Source organism: Rattus norvegicus, chromosome 15 (assembly GCF_021556685.1).
Source record: "Rattus norvegicus strain SHRSP/BbbUtx chromosome 15, alternate assembly SHRSP_T2T, whole genome shotgun sequence".
Lineage (NCBI taxonomy): Eukaryota > Metazoa > Chordata > Mammalia > Rodentia > Muridae > Rattus > Rattus norvegicus.
In genome coordinates, this window is record NC_141548.1 from 10,171,925 (window position 1) to 10,190,854 (window position 18,930).

The following is an 18,930-nucleotide window of genomic DNA, read 5'->3' on the forward strand; positions in this document are numbered from 1 at the left end:
TTGTTTCTACTTGGTTGATTTCAGCTCTGAGTTTGATTATTTCCTGCCTTCTACTCCTCCTGGGTGTATTTGCTTCTTTTTGTTCTAGAGCTTTTAGGTGTGCTGTCAAGCTACTGACATATGCTCTTTCCTGTTTCTTTCTGCAGGCATTCAGCGCTATGAGTTTTCCTCTTAGCACAGCTTTCATTGTGTCCCATAAGTTTGGGTATGTTGTACCTTCATTTTCATTAAATTCTAAAAAGTCTTTAATTTCTTTCTTTATTTCTTCCTTGACCAGGTTATCATTGAGTAGAGCATTGTTCAATTTCCACGTATATGTGGGCATACTTCCCTTATTGTTATTGAAGACCAGTTTTAGGCAGTGGTGGTCCGATAGCACGCATGGGATTATTTCTATTTTCTGTACCTGTTGAGGCCCGTTTTTTGACCAATTATATGGTCAATTTTGGAGAAAGTACCATGAGGAGCTGAGAAGAAGGTATATCCTTTTGCTTTAGGATAGAATGTTCTATAAATATCCGTTAAGTCCATTTGGCTCATGACTTCTCTTAATCTGTCTACGTCTCTGTTTAATTTCTGTTTCCATGATCTGTCCATTGATGAGAGTGGGGTGCTGAAATCTCCCACTATTATTGTGTGAGGTGCAATGTGTGTTTTGAGCTTTAGTAAGGTTTCTTTTACGTATGTAGGTGCCCTTGTATTTGGGGCATAGATATTTAGGATTGAGAGTTCATCTTGGTGGATTTTTCCTTCGATGAATATGAAGTGTCCTTCCTTATCTTTTTTGATGAATTTTAGTTGAAAATTGATTTTATTTGATATTAGAATGGCTACTCCAGCTTGCTTCTTCCGACCATTTGCTTGGAAAGTTGTTTTCCAGCCTTTCACTCTGAGGTAGTGTCTGTCTTTGTCTCTGAGGTGTGTTTCCTGTAGGCAACAGAATGCAGGGTCCTCGCTGCGTATCCAGTTTGTTAATCTACGTGTTTTTATTGGGGAGTTGAGGCCATTGATGTTGAGAGATATTAAGGAATAGTGATTATTGCTTCCTGTTATATTCATATTTGGATGTGAGGTTATGTTTGTGTGCTTTTCTTCTCTTTGTTTTGTTGCCAAGACGATTAGTTTCTTGCTTCTTCTAGGGTATAGCTTGCCTCCTTATGTTGGGCTTTACCATTTATTATCCTTTGTAGTGCTGGATTTGTAGAAAGATATTGTGTAAATTTGGTTTTGTCATGGAACATCTTGGTTTCTCCATCTATGTTAATTGAGAGTTTTGCAGGATACAGTAACCTGGGCTGGCATTTGTGTTCTCTTAGGGTCTGTATGACATCAGTCCAGGATCTTCTGGCCTTCATAGTTTCTGGCGAAAAATCTGGTGTGGTTCTGATAGGTCTGCCTTTATATGTTACTTGACCTTTTTCTCTTACTGCTTTTAATATTCTTTCTTTATTTTGTGCGTTTGGTGTTTTGACTATTATGTGACGTGAGGTGTTTCTTTTCTGGTCTAATCTATTTGGAGTTCTGTAGGCTTCTTGTATGCCTATGGGTATCTCTTTTTTTAGGTTAGGGAAGTTTTCTTCTATGATTTTGTTGAAGATATTTACTGGTCCTTTGAGCTGGGAGTCTTCACTCTCTTCTATACCTATTATCCTTAGGTTTGATCTTCTCATTGAGTCCTGGATTTCCTGTATGTTTTGGACCAGTAGCTTTTTCTGCTTTACATTATCTTTGACAGTTGAGTCAATGATTTCTATGGAATCTTCTGCTCCTGAGATTCTCTCTTCCATCTCTTGTATTCTGTTGGTGAAGCTCGTATCTACAGCTCCTTGTCTCTTCTTTTGGTTTTCTATATCCAGTGTTGTTTCCATGTGTTCTTTCTTGATTGCTTCTATTTCCATTTTTAATTCCTTCAACTGTTTGATTTTGTTTTCCTGGAATTCTTTCAGGGATTTTTGCGATTCCTTTCTGTAGGCTTCTACTTGTTTATTAATGTTTTCCTGTGTTTCTCTAAGGGAGTTCTTCACCTCTTTCTTGAAGTCCTCCAGCATCATGATCAAATACGATTTTGAGACTAGATCTTGCTTTTCTGGTGTGTTTGGATATTCCATGTTTGTTTTGGTGGGAGAATTGGGCTCCGATGATGCCATGTAGTCTTGGTTTCTGTTGCTTGGGTTCCTGTGCTTGCCTCTCGCCATCAGATTATCTCTAGTGTTACTTTGTTCTGCTATTTCTGACAGTGGCTAGATTGTCCTATAAGCCTGTGTGTCAGGAGTGCTGTAGACCTGTTTTCCTGTTTTCTTTCAGCCAGTTATGGGGACAGAGTGTTCTGCTTTAGGGCGTGTAGTTTTTCCTCTCTACAGGTCTTCAACTGTTCCTGTGGGCCTGTGTCTTCAGTTCACCAGGCAGGTCACTTGCAGCAGAAAAGTTGGTCTTACCTGTGGTCCCAAGGCTCAAGTTTCCTCGCGGGGTGCTGCCCACGAGCTCTCTGCGGCGGCAGCAACCAGGAAGATCTGTGCCACCCTTTCCGGGAATTTCCGTGCACCAGGGTTCCAGATGGCGTTTGGTGTTTTCCTCTGGTGTCCGAGATGTGTGCAGTGTGCAGTCTCTTCTGGTTACCCAGGCGTGTCTGCCTCTCTGAAGGTTTAGCTCTCCCTCCCACGGGATTTGGGTGCAGAGAACTGTTTATCCGGTCTGTTTCCTTCAGGTTCCGGCAGTCTAAAATTATTTTAAAATAAAAATGTCTTGCTGAGGACAGTGGCACATGGCAGCTACTCAGACACCTGTAGAGGGAGTGTCAGAAGTTCTAGGCCCTGTCTGAACAACTCAGACACCCTGTGTTGTTTCAAGGTAAAAAAAAGAAAAGGAAAAAGAAGGTGTGTATATGATTTAGTGATGGGTAATAGAGTTCCTGTCTCTCTCTAGTAAAGGGCAGAAGGTCGGGGAAGGCGGAGGGTGAGGAGAGAAACAGAGACAAGTATTTTTAATTAATACTCAGAATACAAATCCCTGATAGGGTGAGACAAGAAATAAGACAGCTTTGGAGGCACAACTTGCTCTTAGTTTAACAAGACAACTTCAAGGGCACTAACCAAGTCCTGAGAGAACTGGGTAACACCTTCTGGGGGTGCAACCCCCAGTATGACCAATGCAACTTACCTGACCCTACCTCTTAACGGGTACTTCATCCATTTCCCAGCATCACCACATTGAGGCCCCTGTTTCCAGCATACGAATCTCACTCAGATCATACCCCCACCCTGCCAGTGAGCGCCAGAACTTCGAAAACCCATGTGGCAACCACACTTGGCAGGGAAATCCTGAGTAGACGCTTCGGTGTGACAAATGACTACCTCCGAAAGCTTTCCTCTATCCTACCACTCCCGCCACAACACCCTCTAAACACATCTCATTTTAAAACTTCTTAAGAGACAAGGTGCTAAGTGTAGGTTGATGTCATTATGCAGATGAAGGCAGACACAAGATAAAAGGAGGCTTGTCATTGGACAAGAAGGAAGGGAGGCGGGAACAGAGGTTTTAGAAGCAGAAGGAAAAGCAGAAGAGAGGAGAAGCAACACGGATACAGACGTAAACTATCCTAGCCATGCATCTCTACATAGAAACAGGTTGTTATGAAGATTTCTTAAGGGATAGATTTATATGGGTCAATTTATCTTATCTAGGTGGGCTGTTTATATCTTTATCAATTGGCTGTGAGTTTATTGTGTGGATGTATTGTGGATTGAGAATGTAACATACAAATTTGATTGATAAATTACAATTTATTGAGTCATGATTTCACTGGGTTGTTGGGAGTGTGGGCAGAGACCTTAGCAGGAAACTGTGACAGGCCAGCCCATGATGGACTTCTAGAGCTCCGATTTTACCAGGTAGCTGGAACCAGAGAGTTCGAGGCTAGCAGAGAGCTGCTGGGAGAGATACTAATCAGAGATAAGTTATGGTTAGTTCCATATGGCCCCACGGGTGCTGGAATTAACTCTAGGGACCAGAATGGCAAGGTGCCATGCTGGAATGGCTCGCAGACAGCCTGGGTCAGAGAGTACTTGGGGGCAGCATGGATCCCCTGAGATAAAAGAACGCCGCAGTGCCATGTGGCCCTATGGGTGCAGACGCTAGAGCGGGTCAAAAGGTTAAACTTTTTTTTTCTTTTTTTTTTCGGAGCTGGGGACCGAACCCAGGGCCTTGCGCTTGCTGGGCATGCGCTCTACCACGGAGCTAAATCCCCAACCGACTTTTTTAAAAATATTTACAGCAACAGTTAAAAATGTAGCTCAGCTGGTAAAGTAGTACTGTGGGTTTAATGCCCAACACTGTATAAAACCAGACATAATGGCGCATGCCTGTAATTCTGTATTACAGGGGCCAGAGAATCAGAAGTTCAAAGCTAGTCTTAGGCACATAGTTGAAGATTATCCCTGTTCTGCACACATGCATGTGCACATCCACACAAGGACAGAAACACACACATATGCATATACGCATGGGCACACATACATGCACACACACATACATGCACACTTACATACAAACATGTATGCATGCACACACATACATGTACACTTACATACGCACATGCAAACACACAAATACACACAAAGACATGTGTACATATGCACATACACACCAAAAGAAGACAAAGTTATTACAATCTTATCTTCTAACTTAACCATTCACTATAACAGAATTCCACTGACTGAGTATTGATAAGGAACAATTTATTTATAAACTGGAGATGGGAAGTTCTAGATAAAGGTCCCAGCATATCCCACTGGTATTCTGGTAGGGATAATTGTCTGCTTCCAAGTCCATACCTCACGGCCACATTGTTTTGAGGACAGAAGCACGGCAAAGGGAAGAGCATGCGTGTTTACTGTGTGGTTGCTTTTGCTTCTTTGTCTTGTGAGAGGTTCCCCACATTGTTGCTCAAACTGGCCTCACACTTAACATCTACCCGTGTCAGACTCGGCTTCCCAAATGTTGGCGTTACAGGCATGTGCCACCAAACTCAGTATGTACCTTGCTTTTTGATCATTTTATTTTTTACTATTTTATAATCATGTGTAGGTGTGTGTGTGTGCGTGCATGTGTGTGTGCGTATGTGCGCACACACACACATGTAAGTATACATACCTGAAAATCCTCTGGAACTGAGGTTCCAGGTTGCAAGACACCTGGCATAGTTCCTCTAGGAAGGGGCTAAGCTTTCCTATTTGCCTTCCCCAGCCCCAGGAAGCCTCTTCTTCTTCTTCTTCTTCTTCTTCTTCTTCTTCTTCTTCTTCTTCTTCTTCTTCTTCTTCTTCTTCTTCTTCTTCTTCTCCTTCTCCTCCTCCTCCTCCTCCTCCTTCTTCTTCTTCCTCTTCTTCTTCTCCTTCTTCTCCTTCTTCTTCTTCTTCTCCTCCTCCTCCTCCTCTTTCTTCTTCTTTCTCTTCTTCTTCTTTTAAGAGACTCAATCCCATCTGTGAGAAGAGGAGCCCTCATGACCCATTCACCTCTTAAAGACCCCACCTCCTACAACAATCACAGGGGGTTGTTAAATGAGGTCAAGTTCAAACCACAGCAGCCACAATACAAGGGATGCCATCTGCCTAACCCCCAAGGAAATAGACACGCCTTCCGTACCACCAAAGCCACATACATTAACAGCTACTTCAGATTAAAACCACATGGCCATTAGATAACGATGTTTTTTGTCAAGCACAGCAGTGGATGTGTTGTCCTACAGTCGTGGCTCACTGTAGCAGCTAAGCCAAAGGGGCATGGTGACTAAGGGTCTGTCTCATCAAGACCATCCCCAACAGCTCAGACACAGTCATCCAGCCAGACCCCAGCAAGATCTCCAACACCAAGCAAAAGCACTCCCTAAGTCTGACTGTCCTACCACATCTTCTTACAGCTGAGAGGAAACAGGGTAAGTGGCAACGTGGGCCAAACAAACTGATTCATGAGTACCCAGGATCCGAGATTTCTAAAGCAGACATTCTAAAATGCCTCCAAATGATTCCTACATCCAACTGTGAAACAGAAGTAAAATATATGAAAGTGTATTTATTCAGAACTATAATAAAGGCTAAAGTTGCTAATCATTGTTAGAAAACGTGTTGGTTTGGTGAGAACGGCTCCTATGGACTCATATATTTGAATACTTAGTCCGGTGTTGGTGGAACTGCTTCGTAAGGATTGGGATTTGTGGCCCTGTTGGAGGAGGTTTTTAAAGCCCACAGTTAACTCTGTTTCCTGCTGCTGGATGGAGACAAGAGGGCTAACGGACTACTCAGGTGCCATGCTTGTTTGCCTGCTCTAACGCTCCTCACCACAGTTGCCATGGACACTAATCTGTGGAAACTGTAAGATCCAAGTAAACTTCTTCTTCTATAAGTTGCCTTGGTCTTGGTAGCTACTGCAATGAAAATTTAAGACAGACAGCAAGAAAAGATTCAAATAAAGAAGTTATGAGGGAAAAGCTACAGAGCTACACCATGGTTTAAGATCAATAGGCAGGGACACTGCCTAAAGACGAAGCAAAAAACAAAGTAGAAAAAATAACAATGTACAAACAGAGCTGAGACTTTCATTTTCGAATACAAGAACAGGTCAGATAGGGAAGACTCTAACAGGACAAGCCAAGGGACAGGCAACACAGAGCACACAGCTGAGACTCGAGAGAGGTGACTGAGAAAGTTCAGGGATCTTGTTTTATTTTAAACGTTTACAATCCAAAGCTAATAAAATGGAAACACTTTATAAAAGGCTAATATTGTTGAAATACGAGTAGTTGTTCCAACAATAGTAAATTTGGGCTGGGAGCATAGCTGAGAGATAACCCACTTAACTAGCTGATCCCAAGCCCAATAAAATCAATCAATGAATCAACCTAAAAATGAAAAACAGGAATGAAATGAATACATAAAGAACAATATATATATATATATATATATATATATATATATATATATATATATATATAAATGCCCCATCAAAACAACCTCTGGCCCTAGTCAATTCTCCAAATTTTCTTATTTTTTTTGTATCAACTTTCCTCTTGTATTTTAGACAAATTTACACTTTTGAAATAAAATTCACACATTGTCTTTTTATTTAACATACTGAGAAAGGCTAGCCTGGAGATAGCTAGAGACCCAGGTAGCTTCCCTTGGGGAAAACAATTTATCTCCTTACCTGTACAGTAACACCTGTACCTCACCCAGTGTGGGGTGCAGTGCCTCCTGCCTAAGGAGAGACTACATGGCCCAGCTTAGACCTACGGAAAAGGCTCGTCTGCCCTTGAGTCGATCTATCAGGGGAAAGCTCTATTTGCCATCTCAAGCGTGTGCACGACTGGGGTCTCTCTGTGTTTAAAATTATGGAATGCATAGCCTATGTATATACAAATGGTCCAAAGTTATGTAACAGCCCACCTGTCAATCAGGCTATGGATCCACCCCCATGTCACCGCCCCCGCCCCGGAATCTGCTCTCCAGATGCCGAAAGATCCCCGGAAAGGAAATAAGGTTCTTGAGACAAGCCCGAGCTGAGCATTCACATTTCGAGGTATGTGCTATCTACTCTTACTCTCAAATTTAGGAAACCAAGGCCTCTGTGGCCGCTTTCCCGTGGCCCTGTTAAAGATGCAAGAAACTCAGACTCTGTCATTGGAGACCCCTGAAATCCCTGGAGAAACCAGACTAGGAACCATACCTCCCCGCAGATTAAAACTCCTCCACGACAATTCTGAAAACTAAGACTCTTGCTAGGATGCTAATGTTCGACTTGTATTTGCTTTCTTGTCTCTGAAACCACCGCACAGTTCAACTTCTTGTCCGTTAGTAATTTTTTGTTTGGGGAAATTTTCTTTGTCCTCCTTGAGTCACTGTGTATGAGCCCCTGGGACAACGCTGGCCTGCTTTCCCAGAAGTTATGCCACCTACACTTAACACCAAGAACTTAGGAGGTTCCCTCTCGTGCTGTACCCGCGCGCCGGCGACTGAGTGAGTCACGCCCCTTAAGAGCTGTGGGGATGACATCTTAGGCGAACACCGCATTTCAACTGATCCATCCCTAAACTACTGACGACCTTATAAGTGGGCATTATTTCCATTCCCTGCTCTAGATCACCTGTTCATACACGAAGCTATGTTTTATTTTCTTTACACTAAGCTTTAAAAGAACTCACCTGGGATAAGCCTTTAGTCTTCTGTGGCTATGATCCTCACGTGCTCATTTCCACGCAGCTCCAGAGCCGAGCATTACTATATAGTAAAATACTCTGACATTTTCTTCAGGCTCATTCTTTCTTTCACCAAAAATGCGTCACATTATATTTTGATAGCTTCATAATTCTTAAATATAAAATAAATTATTTTTCTAAATGATGAAAGTTGTAAACACTGCAGGGAAGTTGATAAAGGTATTTAAGGAAAAACATTTTCGTTTCACACGTCTTTTAGGAATTCAGAAAGAATTTGATATCAGGAAGTCTACTAATGAGCTTCTGTTAATAAATTAATTAAGATAAATCACATGATCTTTGTAGATGTTCCCAGATAATAAAAATAGCAGTAGTCTCCAGTATAAGAAAAAAAAAACAAATTGTGTATAAAAAAATAAAATTCGAGGAGGTAAGATTAGTGCAGATATGAGGGAACTAGAGTGGAGAAAATTGAGGACGCAAGTGAAACCGAAGGTGGATACTTGAAGGAATCAAGAAAGCTGAAGGTTTAACCAGGCAAATAATGGGAAGACGAAGAAGAGCTAAAACCCAGGATGAGAAGGAACATAACTCATGACCTCACGTAACAGCACAGCAGACAGTAAAGGAAGTCCGTGAGCAACTGCTCGGTAACAAGTGGGATAACCCAGCAGAGGTGAGCAATCGATTCTGGGGAAGGCAGAAAAGGCAGAAAACGAAAGCGAAACTACAAATCGGAGAGTAGGACAGAACTCAAAAGACTTCCTACACGGACACCCCTAGCACTGATAAAGAAGAACTAACACCATTGTCCACCACCACCAAAAATAAACAGATAAGTAAAAGTCAGAGCAGTAGGAACCATTCCCTAATTAGCTCAGTTCCCGAAGTGTTAGCCTGATAGCCCCACCAACACTCCACACGGAAAGGCAACGGCAAAGCCATGTGTGCTGTGTCTGCAGATACAAATACGCTCAACCAAATGTGAAGAGCAGAGCATATCTACATAGATATGATTATGCATATGTTCACGTCAGATTTACCTGAAAACACTTTTTCCAGCATATAGGAAATATGTCTATATGATATGCCATGATACAAGATTGAGGAGCAGAAATCAAGTCATCAGCAAATGAACAAAAAGCATTTGACACTCTGAGAACCGATCTGGAGCAACACGTATTCTTTCTTTGTCCTTTTAAAAATAAAAATATTTATTGTTTGTACGTGTGCGTGCGTGCGTGCATGCGTGCGTGTGTGTGTAAATGAGCACAGGTTTCTGTATAGGTCAGCTGCCTGACATGGATTCATGGAAGCAAAATCAGGCTTTCTATACGTTCCACGATTCTGCAACTGTAAGCTGTCAACATTGCTTCTGACAATAACAAGCTTTTAACTGCTGAGCCATCTCTAGAGTCTCTAAATAATGTACTTTTTTAATTCTCCATCGATTCTAATGTTGACTCTAAGGCAAGGGCTATGTCTCTGATCTACATTTGAGATGAGTTCCTTCCCAGAGATCAGCTTGTATATTTTCATATGTTAATGTCCTGGTTAGGGCTTCGGTTGCTGTAAAGAGACACCGCAACCAAGGCAATTCTTATGAAGAGAACATTTACTTGAGGCTAGCTTACAGGTTCTGAGGTTCAGTCAGTGACCATCAAGACGGCAATCACGGCAGCTTCCAGGCAGGCACAGCTCTGGAGGAGCTGGGAGTTCTACTTCTAGTTCTGAAGGCAGCTAGGAGAAGACTGGCTTCCAGGCAGCTAGGAGGAGAGTCTTAAAGCCCACGCCCACAGTGACACACCTACTCCAGCCCTCTAATAGTGCCACTCCCTGGGCTAAGCATGTTCAAACCACCACAGTTATTGTACCAGTTTTCTTCAACATCTTGAATGTATGTGAAAGAGTAAGCTATCTGAGAAATTGGATCTATATACAATCTGTCCATTTGTTTGTGCTCAATAAAGAATTGCTTTCGTGAAGCAATTAAGTTGTTCCAGAAAATAGTTGACATATTATCTTGACCAAATTACCCACAAGTATATATAGGAACTTTTCGAATGCAAGAGGTGGCCAGAGATAAAGCTGGCGCTCTGACTCAAACCTGATGCTTCTGACTATAAAGTAATGAGTCATATATGTTACCAGTGTGACGTAACTACAAAGACGCCACAAAAAGTCAGAGAACGTCCATTTTACAGCTCACTCTTCCTGCCAAGCTACTCTGGTTCCTCAAAACTAACGTCAGTGTGGGCTCTAGGAAGTTCTCTAGGAGAGCATTGTCTTCTTCACTGTTGATAGTGGCTTAAGAAGGCTCAACATACTGGCTGTTTTCATGTAAAGCCTTCTTGGATTCTGAAACTCTAAAATGCCAGCATTGTTTCTGACAATAACTCAGCCATTGCTCCAGTTGATTTTAACAAAAACCCTGGGAAGAAAACATCCTGGCCTTTTATCAGTCTGTTTAAACAAATCTCAAAATAAAATTATTAGCAAGGTGCTAGCTGCTGGTGGGGAGGTGGTAGTTCATTTTTTTTTAATCAAGCAAATCAAATTTATATTCATTATTTCTAAAATAAAATTAGACCTTTCCAACCCTTAACATCTGCATTTAGTAATATCTTCTAACCAAAGTACAGATGGTTCATCGTTGTTGTCAACTTGAGTGGATTGAGAAGCACTTAGGAGACACCTCTGGCATGTTTTTGACAGTGTTGCCAGATGGGTTTAACTGAGGAAGGAAGATATCATCCCCTGAGTTGGGATTCCAGTCTGAATAAAAAAGGAGAAAGCAAGCTGCATCAACATCCATCTCTACTTCTTGACTATGGGTGCAACGATATAGCCTCATATTCCTGCCCCCATAACTTCCCTGTCATGATGGACTGAACCTCCAAATTACAAATTACAAACCAAATAAAGCCTTCTTCCCCATGCATCATGGTAAGTATTAAAAATATCCACAAACCCTTCTAGCTGGCAACCGTTAAAACCAGACCTCAGTAAGATTGTAATTTAGCAATCATATTTATCTCAGTGAATTTACACTCCACAAAACATCCACACAATCAACCAGAGCCAATTGATAATGATATAAACTGCCCACCTAGATAAGACGTTCACCTTTGTTTTTGTTGCATTAGAGGTGGACCTGCTGTAACACAGCCTTCTGTTCACCATTGGACTATTCCATTCAGGCTTTGACACTGTGATAACACAAGTATTTTTGCAGTTTTATTGAACCATGGTTGACATGTGACAATCAATGTATTTAAACTCCACCATTTGATACTCTTTCTTGTAACTATGAACTAACTGAGTAGATGATACTGGGCCAGAAGGCTGATGCTCTTATATGTTGTTAACAGGGTACTGTACCGGTAGACAGTTATCTCTTCAACTTGTCTCGGTTCAGGAAGCCATGTTAGGCTTCCTATATATTCAGATAGTATTGGTCATTCTCAGATTTCTGACGGGGTTGAAGACTAGTTATACTCTCATAGCCTACCCAGGCTGTTTAACATTCAAAATACGTATTTAATTAGATAGTTTTCAGATAGTATAGAAGTTAGCCAAGACATAACACAGATTTTAAGCCTTAAGCTAAAATAAATAACAAAATGTTCTATTTTATTGACAAAAACGATGGACTGGGTATTAGGTATATTTTATACTTTGTAAACTACAAAATGATAATAGTTGTGCTCAGCTTATATTTGTGAGAAAAGTTCCTTTTTTAATTAGACAAAGGGTTAAGTGTACATTGTTGTCTATATGCAGGTGAGGGCTGGCACAAGTTAAGACCTGTGATTGGGCAGTGAGAAAGTGAGGCAGGCACGGAGTTTTGAAGGGAGGAGAGAGGGGGAGGAGGAAAGGAGAAGAATCAAGATGGAGGCAGAGAAGGACGGCCCAGATCCGTGTGGCCTTAAACGGCCACAGGTAGTTGTGACTATTTCTAGAGGGATGGACTTCCATAGAACAATTTGTCTTATCTAGGTGGGCAGTTTATATCATTATCAATTGGCTCTGAGTTTATTGAGTGGATGTTTTGTGGAGTGTAAATTACTGAGATAAATATGATTGCTAAATTACAATCTTATTGAGGTTTGGTTTTAACGGGAGTTGATCCTATAACCATTAGGGGCAGATGCTGGGAATGTGAACAAAGTTTGGCCTCAGAGAGACAGGAGGATGGCTGCGGCTGGGACCAGAGAATAGCTAGAGGTAGCATGGCGTGGTGCCCTAGAACTGGCCACCACTGAGATAAATATACCTCGCTATGCCATGTGCCTCAACGATGCCAGCTAGTGAGGGTTTGTGGGTATTTTTAATATTTACCACTACACCCATGCTGCTTTCTTTAGGTAATTTTTTTTTCATAGCAACCATCAATGTACCACCAATCAATCACCACTCATTTGGTGTGTCCTTCTGAAGAGAAGTGGAACAGGTTATGAGGTAACTGGGAAAGCCCTGGAGCTCTGCTATGGGAAGGGATCTTTTCTGGGAAGATCGCGTTTGAGTGTGGCGATGAATGACGACAGGGTGTGAAGAACAAACTGTGTGAGCATGGAGTAGGAGCAGTCATCTTTGGTTTTCTTGCATTCGAGGTGGACCTGCTGTAACACCACCTTCTGTTCACCATTGGACCGCTTCCTTCCGGCCTCGATACTGTGATAAAATTATTTTTGCAGCTTCATTGAAGCATGGTTGACATGTGACGATCTATATATTGGAACTACACCATTTGATACCCTTCCTTGTAATTATATGCACATCATCAAAATCATAAAGACAACAAACCTAGCCGTCTCCCCAAAGGTGTCTGTGCCCTTTCTGATCCCCATATTTTTGTCACCTGACTCCCTCCTCCACGGACAACCAAAAGGCTGCCACTAGCCTCATTTATTTCTAGTTTATGATGCCATATTAATAGGATTGATTTATTAATTTTGTATTTTCTATTCCTCTAGTGGCTGACATTTAACATGTTTCATGTGCTTATTTGTCCTCTGTATATCGTCCTAGGTGCAGAACTTATTCAAATCTTTTAGCCATTTCAATTGTTTTCTTGTTTTGAATACTAAAATCCTGCCTACATACTAGATACAAGTCACTTATTAAACAAATATCATTTTCCCTAGTCTGTGGCTTGTATTTTTGTTACCCTAACAGTTAGTTTGAGAAGCAGAAGTTTTAAGTTCTATAAAATCAATCTTCTTTTCTCTTATTTGTTGTATTCTTGGTAGCATATCTTAGCAATCTTTGGCTAGCTTAAGGTCCGAAACCATATATATATATATATATATATATATATATATATATATATATATATATATATATATATATATATATTTTACTTCTTAGGTCTAGGAAAGTCATTGTGCACTACTATCGGTGTCTGATGCTAGCAAAGCACAAACCAAAGTAGTTTTTTCCTAAACCTTTCTTTTTCAGTTTGCACATGGGTCTACTTCTTCTCATCCCACCTGTCAGTGGTGTCCCTTCTCTACTGCATTGCCTTGGTCTCTTTTGTGAAACTCACTTGTCACTAAATGTATGAGACTATTTCAAAATCCCCTCCGTGGTTCCCATGGTCTGTTGTTAAATTTGGTTTCGATATCACACTGCTGTAGGGCCTTGTAGTTTCATACAAAGTCTTGAAATGAGGCATATTACTTTGAGCCACTTTTGACCAGTTCCAAGCAGACAGCAGTTCACAAAAACATAATCATGGGTGGTATGGTTAATCTTAGGCAACAGATTCAAACTATGAAGCCCATCATCAGAGCAGTTATACTCCAAACCTCTTCAGCACTTGAATTCATTCTTGAGCTATGCAGTGAAGCAAGCAGTTACAAGGGCTACAGGGATGGGCAGGTAGACTTGCCCTCCTTGCTTCCTGCTCTCCTGAGCATCACTCCCACATTGCACTTTCAACCCAGAAGCTGCCGTGCCTCCCACACTTGCCAAACCAAATCCCTTACTTGTTACACCTCAATGGTGGATACCCAGTTTTGCCAACACCATTGGTCACTGAATGGCCAATCATTTTCCCAGTGTGTGATTTTGATACCTCGGCCAAAAAAAAATTAAATAAAAAAGTGGTCGCAGGTGCTTTGGTATTTATATCTTCCATTCTGTGATGTTTGTCTGTGTGATGGTGATGGTTGGTAACATCAACTTGACAGGATCTAGTGTCCTTTGGAAGATGTGGCTTTGGGCCTGTCCCTGAGGGATTATCTTGATTGTGTTAATTAAGGTGGAATGATATGCTTATTGAGGGTGGTGGCATTGTTTCCCTGGCTGGGGCCCTGGATTATAAAAATGGAGAAGAAGAACTGGGCAGCTAGAGGTGTTTATTCACTCTGATTCCTAACTGTAGGTGTAGTATGACCAGCTGCTTCAAGCCCCTGTCGCCTTCATTTCCTCACTGTGATGGAGTGCACATTAAGCCTGTTAGCTAAAATAAAGGTTTTTTTTTTCCATTTACACGGCTTTTGTCAGGGGTAAATTTATTACAGCAACAGAAAACAAAAGCAGAACATACAAAAGGCAAGGTACAGACAGCCCACAAAGCTGCCTTTATGACAGTACTAGACTGTCTCTGTGTCACTACCTCTGTAGGATGACTTGACTTCAGACACTGGGTTGCTTGACAGTGTTCTTTCTGCTGTAGCTTTCCCTGCTCTCTCAGGCTTCGATGTGGAATGTTGGATTTCTGGTTCTGAGAAGTTCATTCTAGTTCTGAGAAGAGTGACGTTAGAAATTTGTTAGGAATTGTGTTAAAAACCATAGTTTACTTTCAGAGCTATTAACTAATTTTGCCGTGAGCCGAAAACCATTCTAAAAATAATTTAATTTAAAATTTTAACTCTAAGCAACATTCCACTTGCTTCAAACTGTCAGAGAAGCCTGACAGTTATACAGTACTAAGAGTGAAGTCACTGTGAAAGACTGAGACTGGTGAGCTTCAACCTTGGGCACAAACCGGCATCATGTGCAGATATTTACGTTATATTGGCTTTCGGTTTCCACCTGGGCCCGGAGCTGAACCTGTACCACAGCTCTCTATACCCAGATCTCACTGGGAGAGAGCGGGTCTCCCAGGAGTGCTGATACACCTGAAAGCACAGGTAAGACCATCACTTCTGCTCTGGGAAAGGCAAGGGCGAGAACCTGAGCAACAGAAACCAAGGCATGGAGCAGAGGCTGAGGAAATGTTCAACCAATAACCAGCCCACCTTGAGACTCTGCAGCTGACTCAGACACATGCAGACACCCACACTGGATTGAGCTTGCGGTTTCTTTTTTTTTCCTCCATCTTTATTAACTTGAGTATTTCTTATTTACATTTTGATTTTTATTCCCTTTACCAGTTTCCGGGCCAACATTCCCCTCCCCCTCCCCTTCTATATGGGCTTCCCCTCCCCATCCTCTCCCCATTGCCGCCCTCCCCCCAACAATCACCTTCACTGGGGGTTCAGTCTTAGCAGGACCCAGGGCTTCCCCTTCCACTGGTGCTCTTACTAGGCTATTCATTGCTACCTATGAGGTTGGAGCCCAGGGTCAGTCCATGTATAGTCTTTAGGTAGTGGCTTAGTCCCTGGAAGCTCTGGTTGGTTGGCATTGTTGTTCATATGGGGTCTCGAGCCCCTTCAAGCTCTCTCAGTTCTTTCTCTGATTCCTTCAACGGGGGTCCCGTTCTCAGTTCAGTGGTTTGCTGCTGGCATTCGCCTCTGTATTTGCTGTATTCTGGCTGTGTCTCTCAGGAGAGATCTATATCCAGTTCCTGTCGGCCTGCACTTCTTTGCTTCATCAATCTTATCTAGTTTGGTGGCTGTATATGTATGGGCCACATGTGGGGCAGGCTCTGAATGGGTGTTCCTTCAGTCTCTGTTCTAAACTTTGCCTCCCTATTCCCTGCCAAGGGTATTCTTGTTCCCCTTTTAAAGGAGGAGTGAAGCATTCACATTTTGGTCATCCTTCTTGAGTTTCATGTGTTCTGTGCATCTAGGGTAATTCGAGCATTTGGGCCAATATCCACTTATCAATGAGTGCACACCATGTGTGTTTTCCTGTGATTGGGTTACCTCACTCAGGATGATATTTTCCAGTTCCATCCATTTGCCTATGAATTTCGTAAAGTCATTGTTTTTGATAGCTGAGTAATATTCCATTGTGTAGATGTACCTCATTTTCTGTATCCATTCCTCTGTTGAAGGGCATCTGGGTTCTTTCCAGCTTCTGGCTATTATAAATAAGGCTTCTATGAACATAGTGGAGCATGTGTGTTTGTTATATGTTGGGGCATCTTTTGGGTATATGCCCAAGAGAGGTATAGCTGGGTCCTCAGGGAGTTCAATGTCCAATTTTCTGAGGAACCTCCAGACTGATTTGCATTGTACCAGTCTGCAATCCCACCAACAATGGAGGTGTGTTCCTCTTTCTCCACATCCTCTCCAGCATCTGCTGTCACCTGAGTTTTTGATCTTAGCCATTCTGACTGGTGTGAGGTGAAATCTCAGGGTTGTTTTGATTTGCATTTCCCTTATGACTAAAGATGTTGAACATTTCTTTAGGTGTTTCTCAGCCATTCAGCATTCCTCAGCTATGAATTCCTTGTTTAGCTCTGAACCCCATTTTTAATAGAGTTATTTGTCTCCCTGCAGTCTAACTTCTTGAGTTCTTTGTATATTTTGGATATAAGTCCTCTATCAGTTGTAGGATTGGTAAAGATCTTTTCCCAATCTGTTGGTTGCTGTTTTGTCCTAACAATAGTGTCCTTTGCCTTACAGAAGCTTTGCAGTTTTATGAGATCCCATTTGTCGATTCTTGATCTTAGAGCATAAGCCATTGGTGTTTTGTTCAGGAAATTTTCTCCAGTGCCCATGTGTTCGAGGTTCATCCCCACTTTTTCTTCTATTAGTTTGAGTGTATCTGGTTTGATGTGGAGGTCCATGATCCACTTGGACTTAACCTTTGTATAGGGTGATAAGAATGGATTGATCTGCATTCTTCTACATGCTGAGCTTGCAGATTCTTATGGGAAAAAATAGGAGGAAGGGTTGTAGATCCTTGGGACTCTGAGTCTGAACCACCAACCAAAGAACATGCAACGGCTGGACCTAGGCCTCCCTGCACATATATAGCAGATGTGCAGCTTGGTCTTCAGGTCGATCTCAAACTGGACCTGATACCATCCTAAAAGCTGTTGCCTGTCTATGGGATGTGTTCTTCTAGCTGGGCTGCCTTGTCTGGCCTTAGTTGGAGAGGAAGCACCTAGCCTCATAGAGACTTGAAGTGCCATGGTGAGGGGAATACCCAAGGGGCTTCCCACCCACTTAGAGGAGAAGGGGAGGGGGATGGTTGAAGAATTGTAGGAGGGGGGTGACTGGGAGGAGGGCAGTAAGCAGGATGTAAAGTGAATAAGTAAATAAAGAAAATTAAAAAGAAAAAGAAAAGTCTTGGTGGATATGAGTCCCTCTGTATTCTTCATCTGTTCTGAGGAGTGGTGTAGGATATTTGAAAAGGTGCTCTCTCCAAGAACATGTAGAAACCATTATCTTAACCTTAGGATTGTCTTAAGAATTGAACGTTTTGAACAGCACTGCAGCACTGAATAACAAAAGTTATTTAGAAAGGGTTGCACCCCATTTCCCACAGCCCCGAAGTGTCTTATTTATTCTACCTCATCTAAATTAAAGAATTCTACCCAAAACAACTGTTCACTTGAACTGAGTGGCCTGTCCCAAGGGATCCTGAGCATAGGGAAAGGAAATGCTGGCTCCTAGCTGGGATATCTCAATCCCACCACTGTGCAAGCTCTAATAATAAGGTGCCGGCAGGCTACTTTATAGAGCTAATCGCAATGATGCTGATGTTTATAACAATGTTGGAAAAGGCACTGCTGTGCACACCTATACTTCTACTATTCAGAGACTAAGGCAGGAGGATTACAAATTTGATACAAATCCAGGCTACCTTGAAAAATTCAGTCTCAAAAATAATTTTTAGGGTGCCAACAAAGGGTTAGGGCCATCTCAGTGCAAGCCTGGTGACCCGAGTTTGATCCCTAGGGCCCATGTAAAGGTGGGAGTAGAGAAGTAACTCCAAAAAGTTGTCCTCCGGCCTCCACATATATGCCAAAGCATGTGTGCACGTACGTACACACACACACACACACACACACACACACACACACACACACACCATAGGTACACTAATAATAAAAATATTTTAAATAAAATGAGAAGACATTGAAAAAGAAAAAATAGAATAAGGGGCTGTTCTAGCAGTCATCTGGGTGTTCTAGAGATCCCCGATAACTGAAACAGTGCTGGAGTCTGACTAGACAGGCAGACCCTGGGACTACAGACACGCACCCAGCTTCATGTAGAACCTGCCGTGTGGGCAATGGCATCTTCAGGGCAAAGTCACCCATTATCATACATGGCATTGAAGTAAAGGATGGTGATGTAGGAAAGAAAAATAAGGAGACAGATTAACTCTTCATACACAAGCACAGACGCTAAATGGATCAGAGGGAATAGAGAAACAAAAGCACATCCTCCTTTGCTTGGGTAGCAAGCATATTTAATGATTAAATATACAAATGGAATCAAAAGAGAACCCTGGTGAACTTGAGCGTGCAGAAGTTGATACATCTGCGCAGGGGAAAGAGAAACATATATCAGAAGACAACAGGCAGACTGGGACAGAGA

General features: G+C 42.0%; 1 protein-coding gene across 5 annotated transcripts in view; it reads right to left on the bottom strand.

Moving 5' to 3' along the window:
* The window catches only part of LOC148000808 (uncharacterized), a 77,747-nt gene extending 68,558 nt beyond the window's left edge, over positions 1–9,189 (bottom strand). For 3 of the 5 annotated variants that reach the window (XM_087586775.1, XM_087586778.1, XM_087586777.1), the window contains exons 1-2: positions 8,189–9,189; positions 5,149–5,474 (exon numbers count right to left, since the gene is read on the bottom strand). In XM_087586775.1, coding sequence (XP_087442901.1) covers positions 5,149–5,474 — 326 coding nt within the window. In that variant the 5' untranslated portion in view covers positions 8,189–9,189. Of the gene's footprint in view, positions 1–1,453; positions 2,716–5,148; positions 5,475–8,188 lie in introns of those variants that run through there. The other 2 variants (XM_087586776.1, XM_087586774.1) reach the window with 2 other exon arrangements.
* Positions 9,190–18,930: the final 9,741 nt, after the last annotated feature.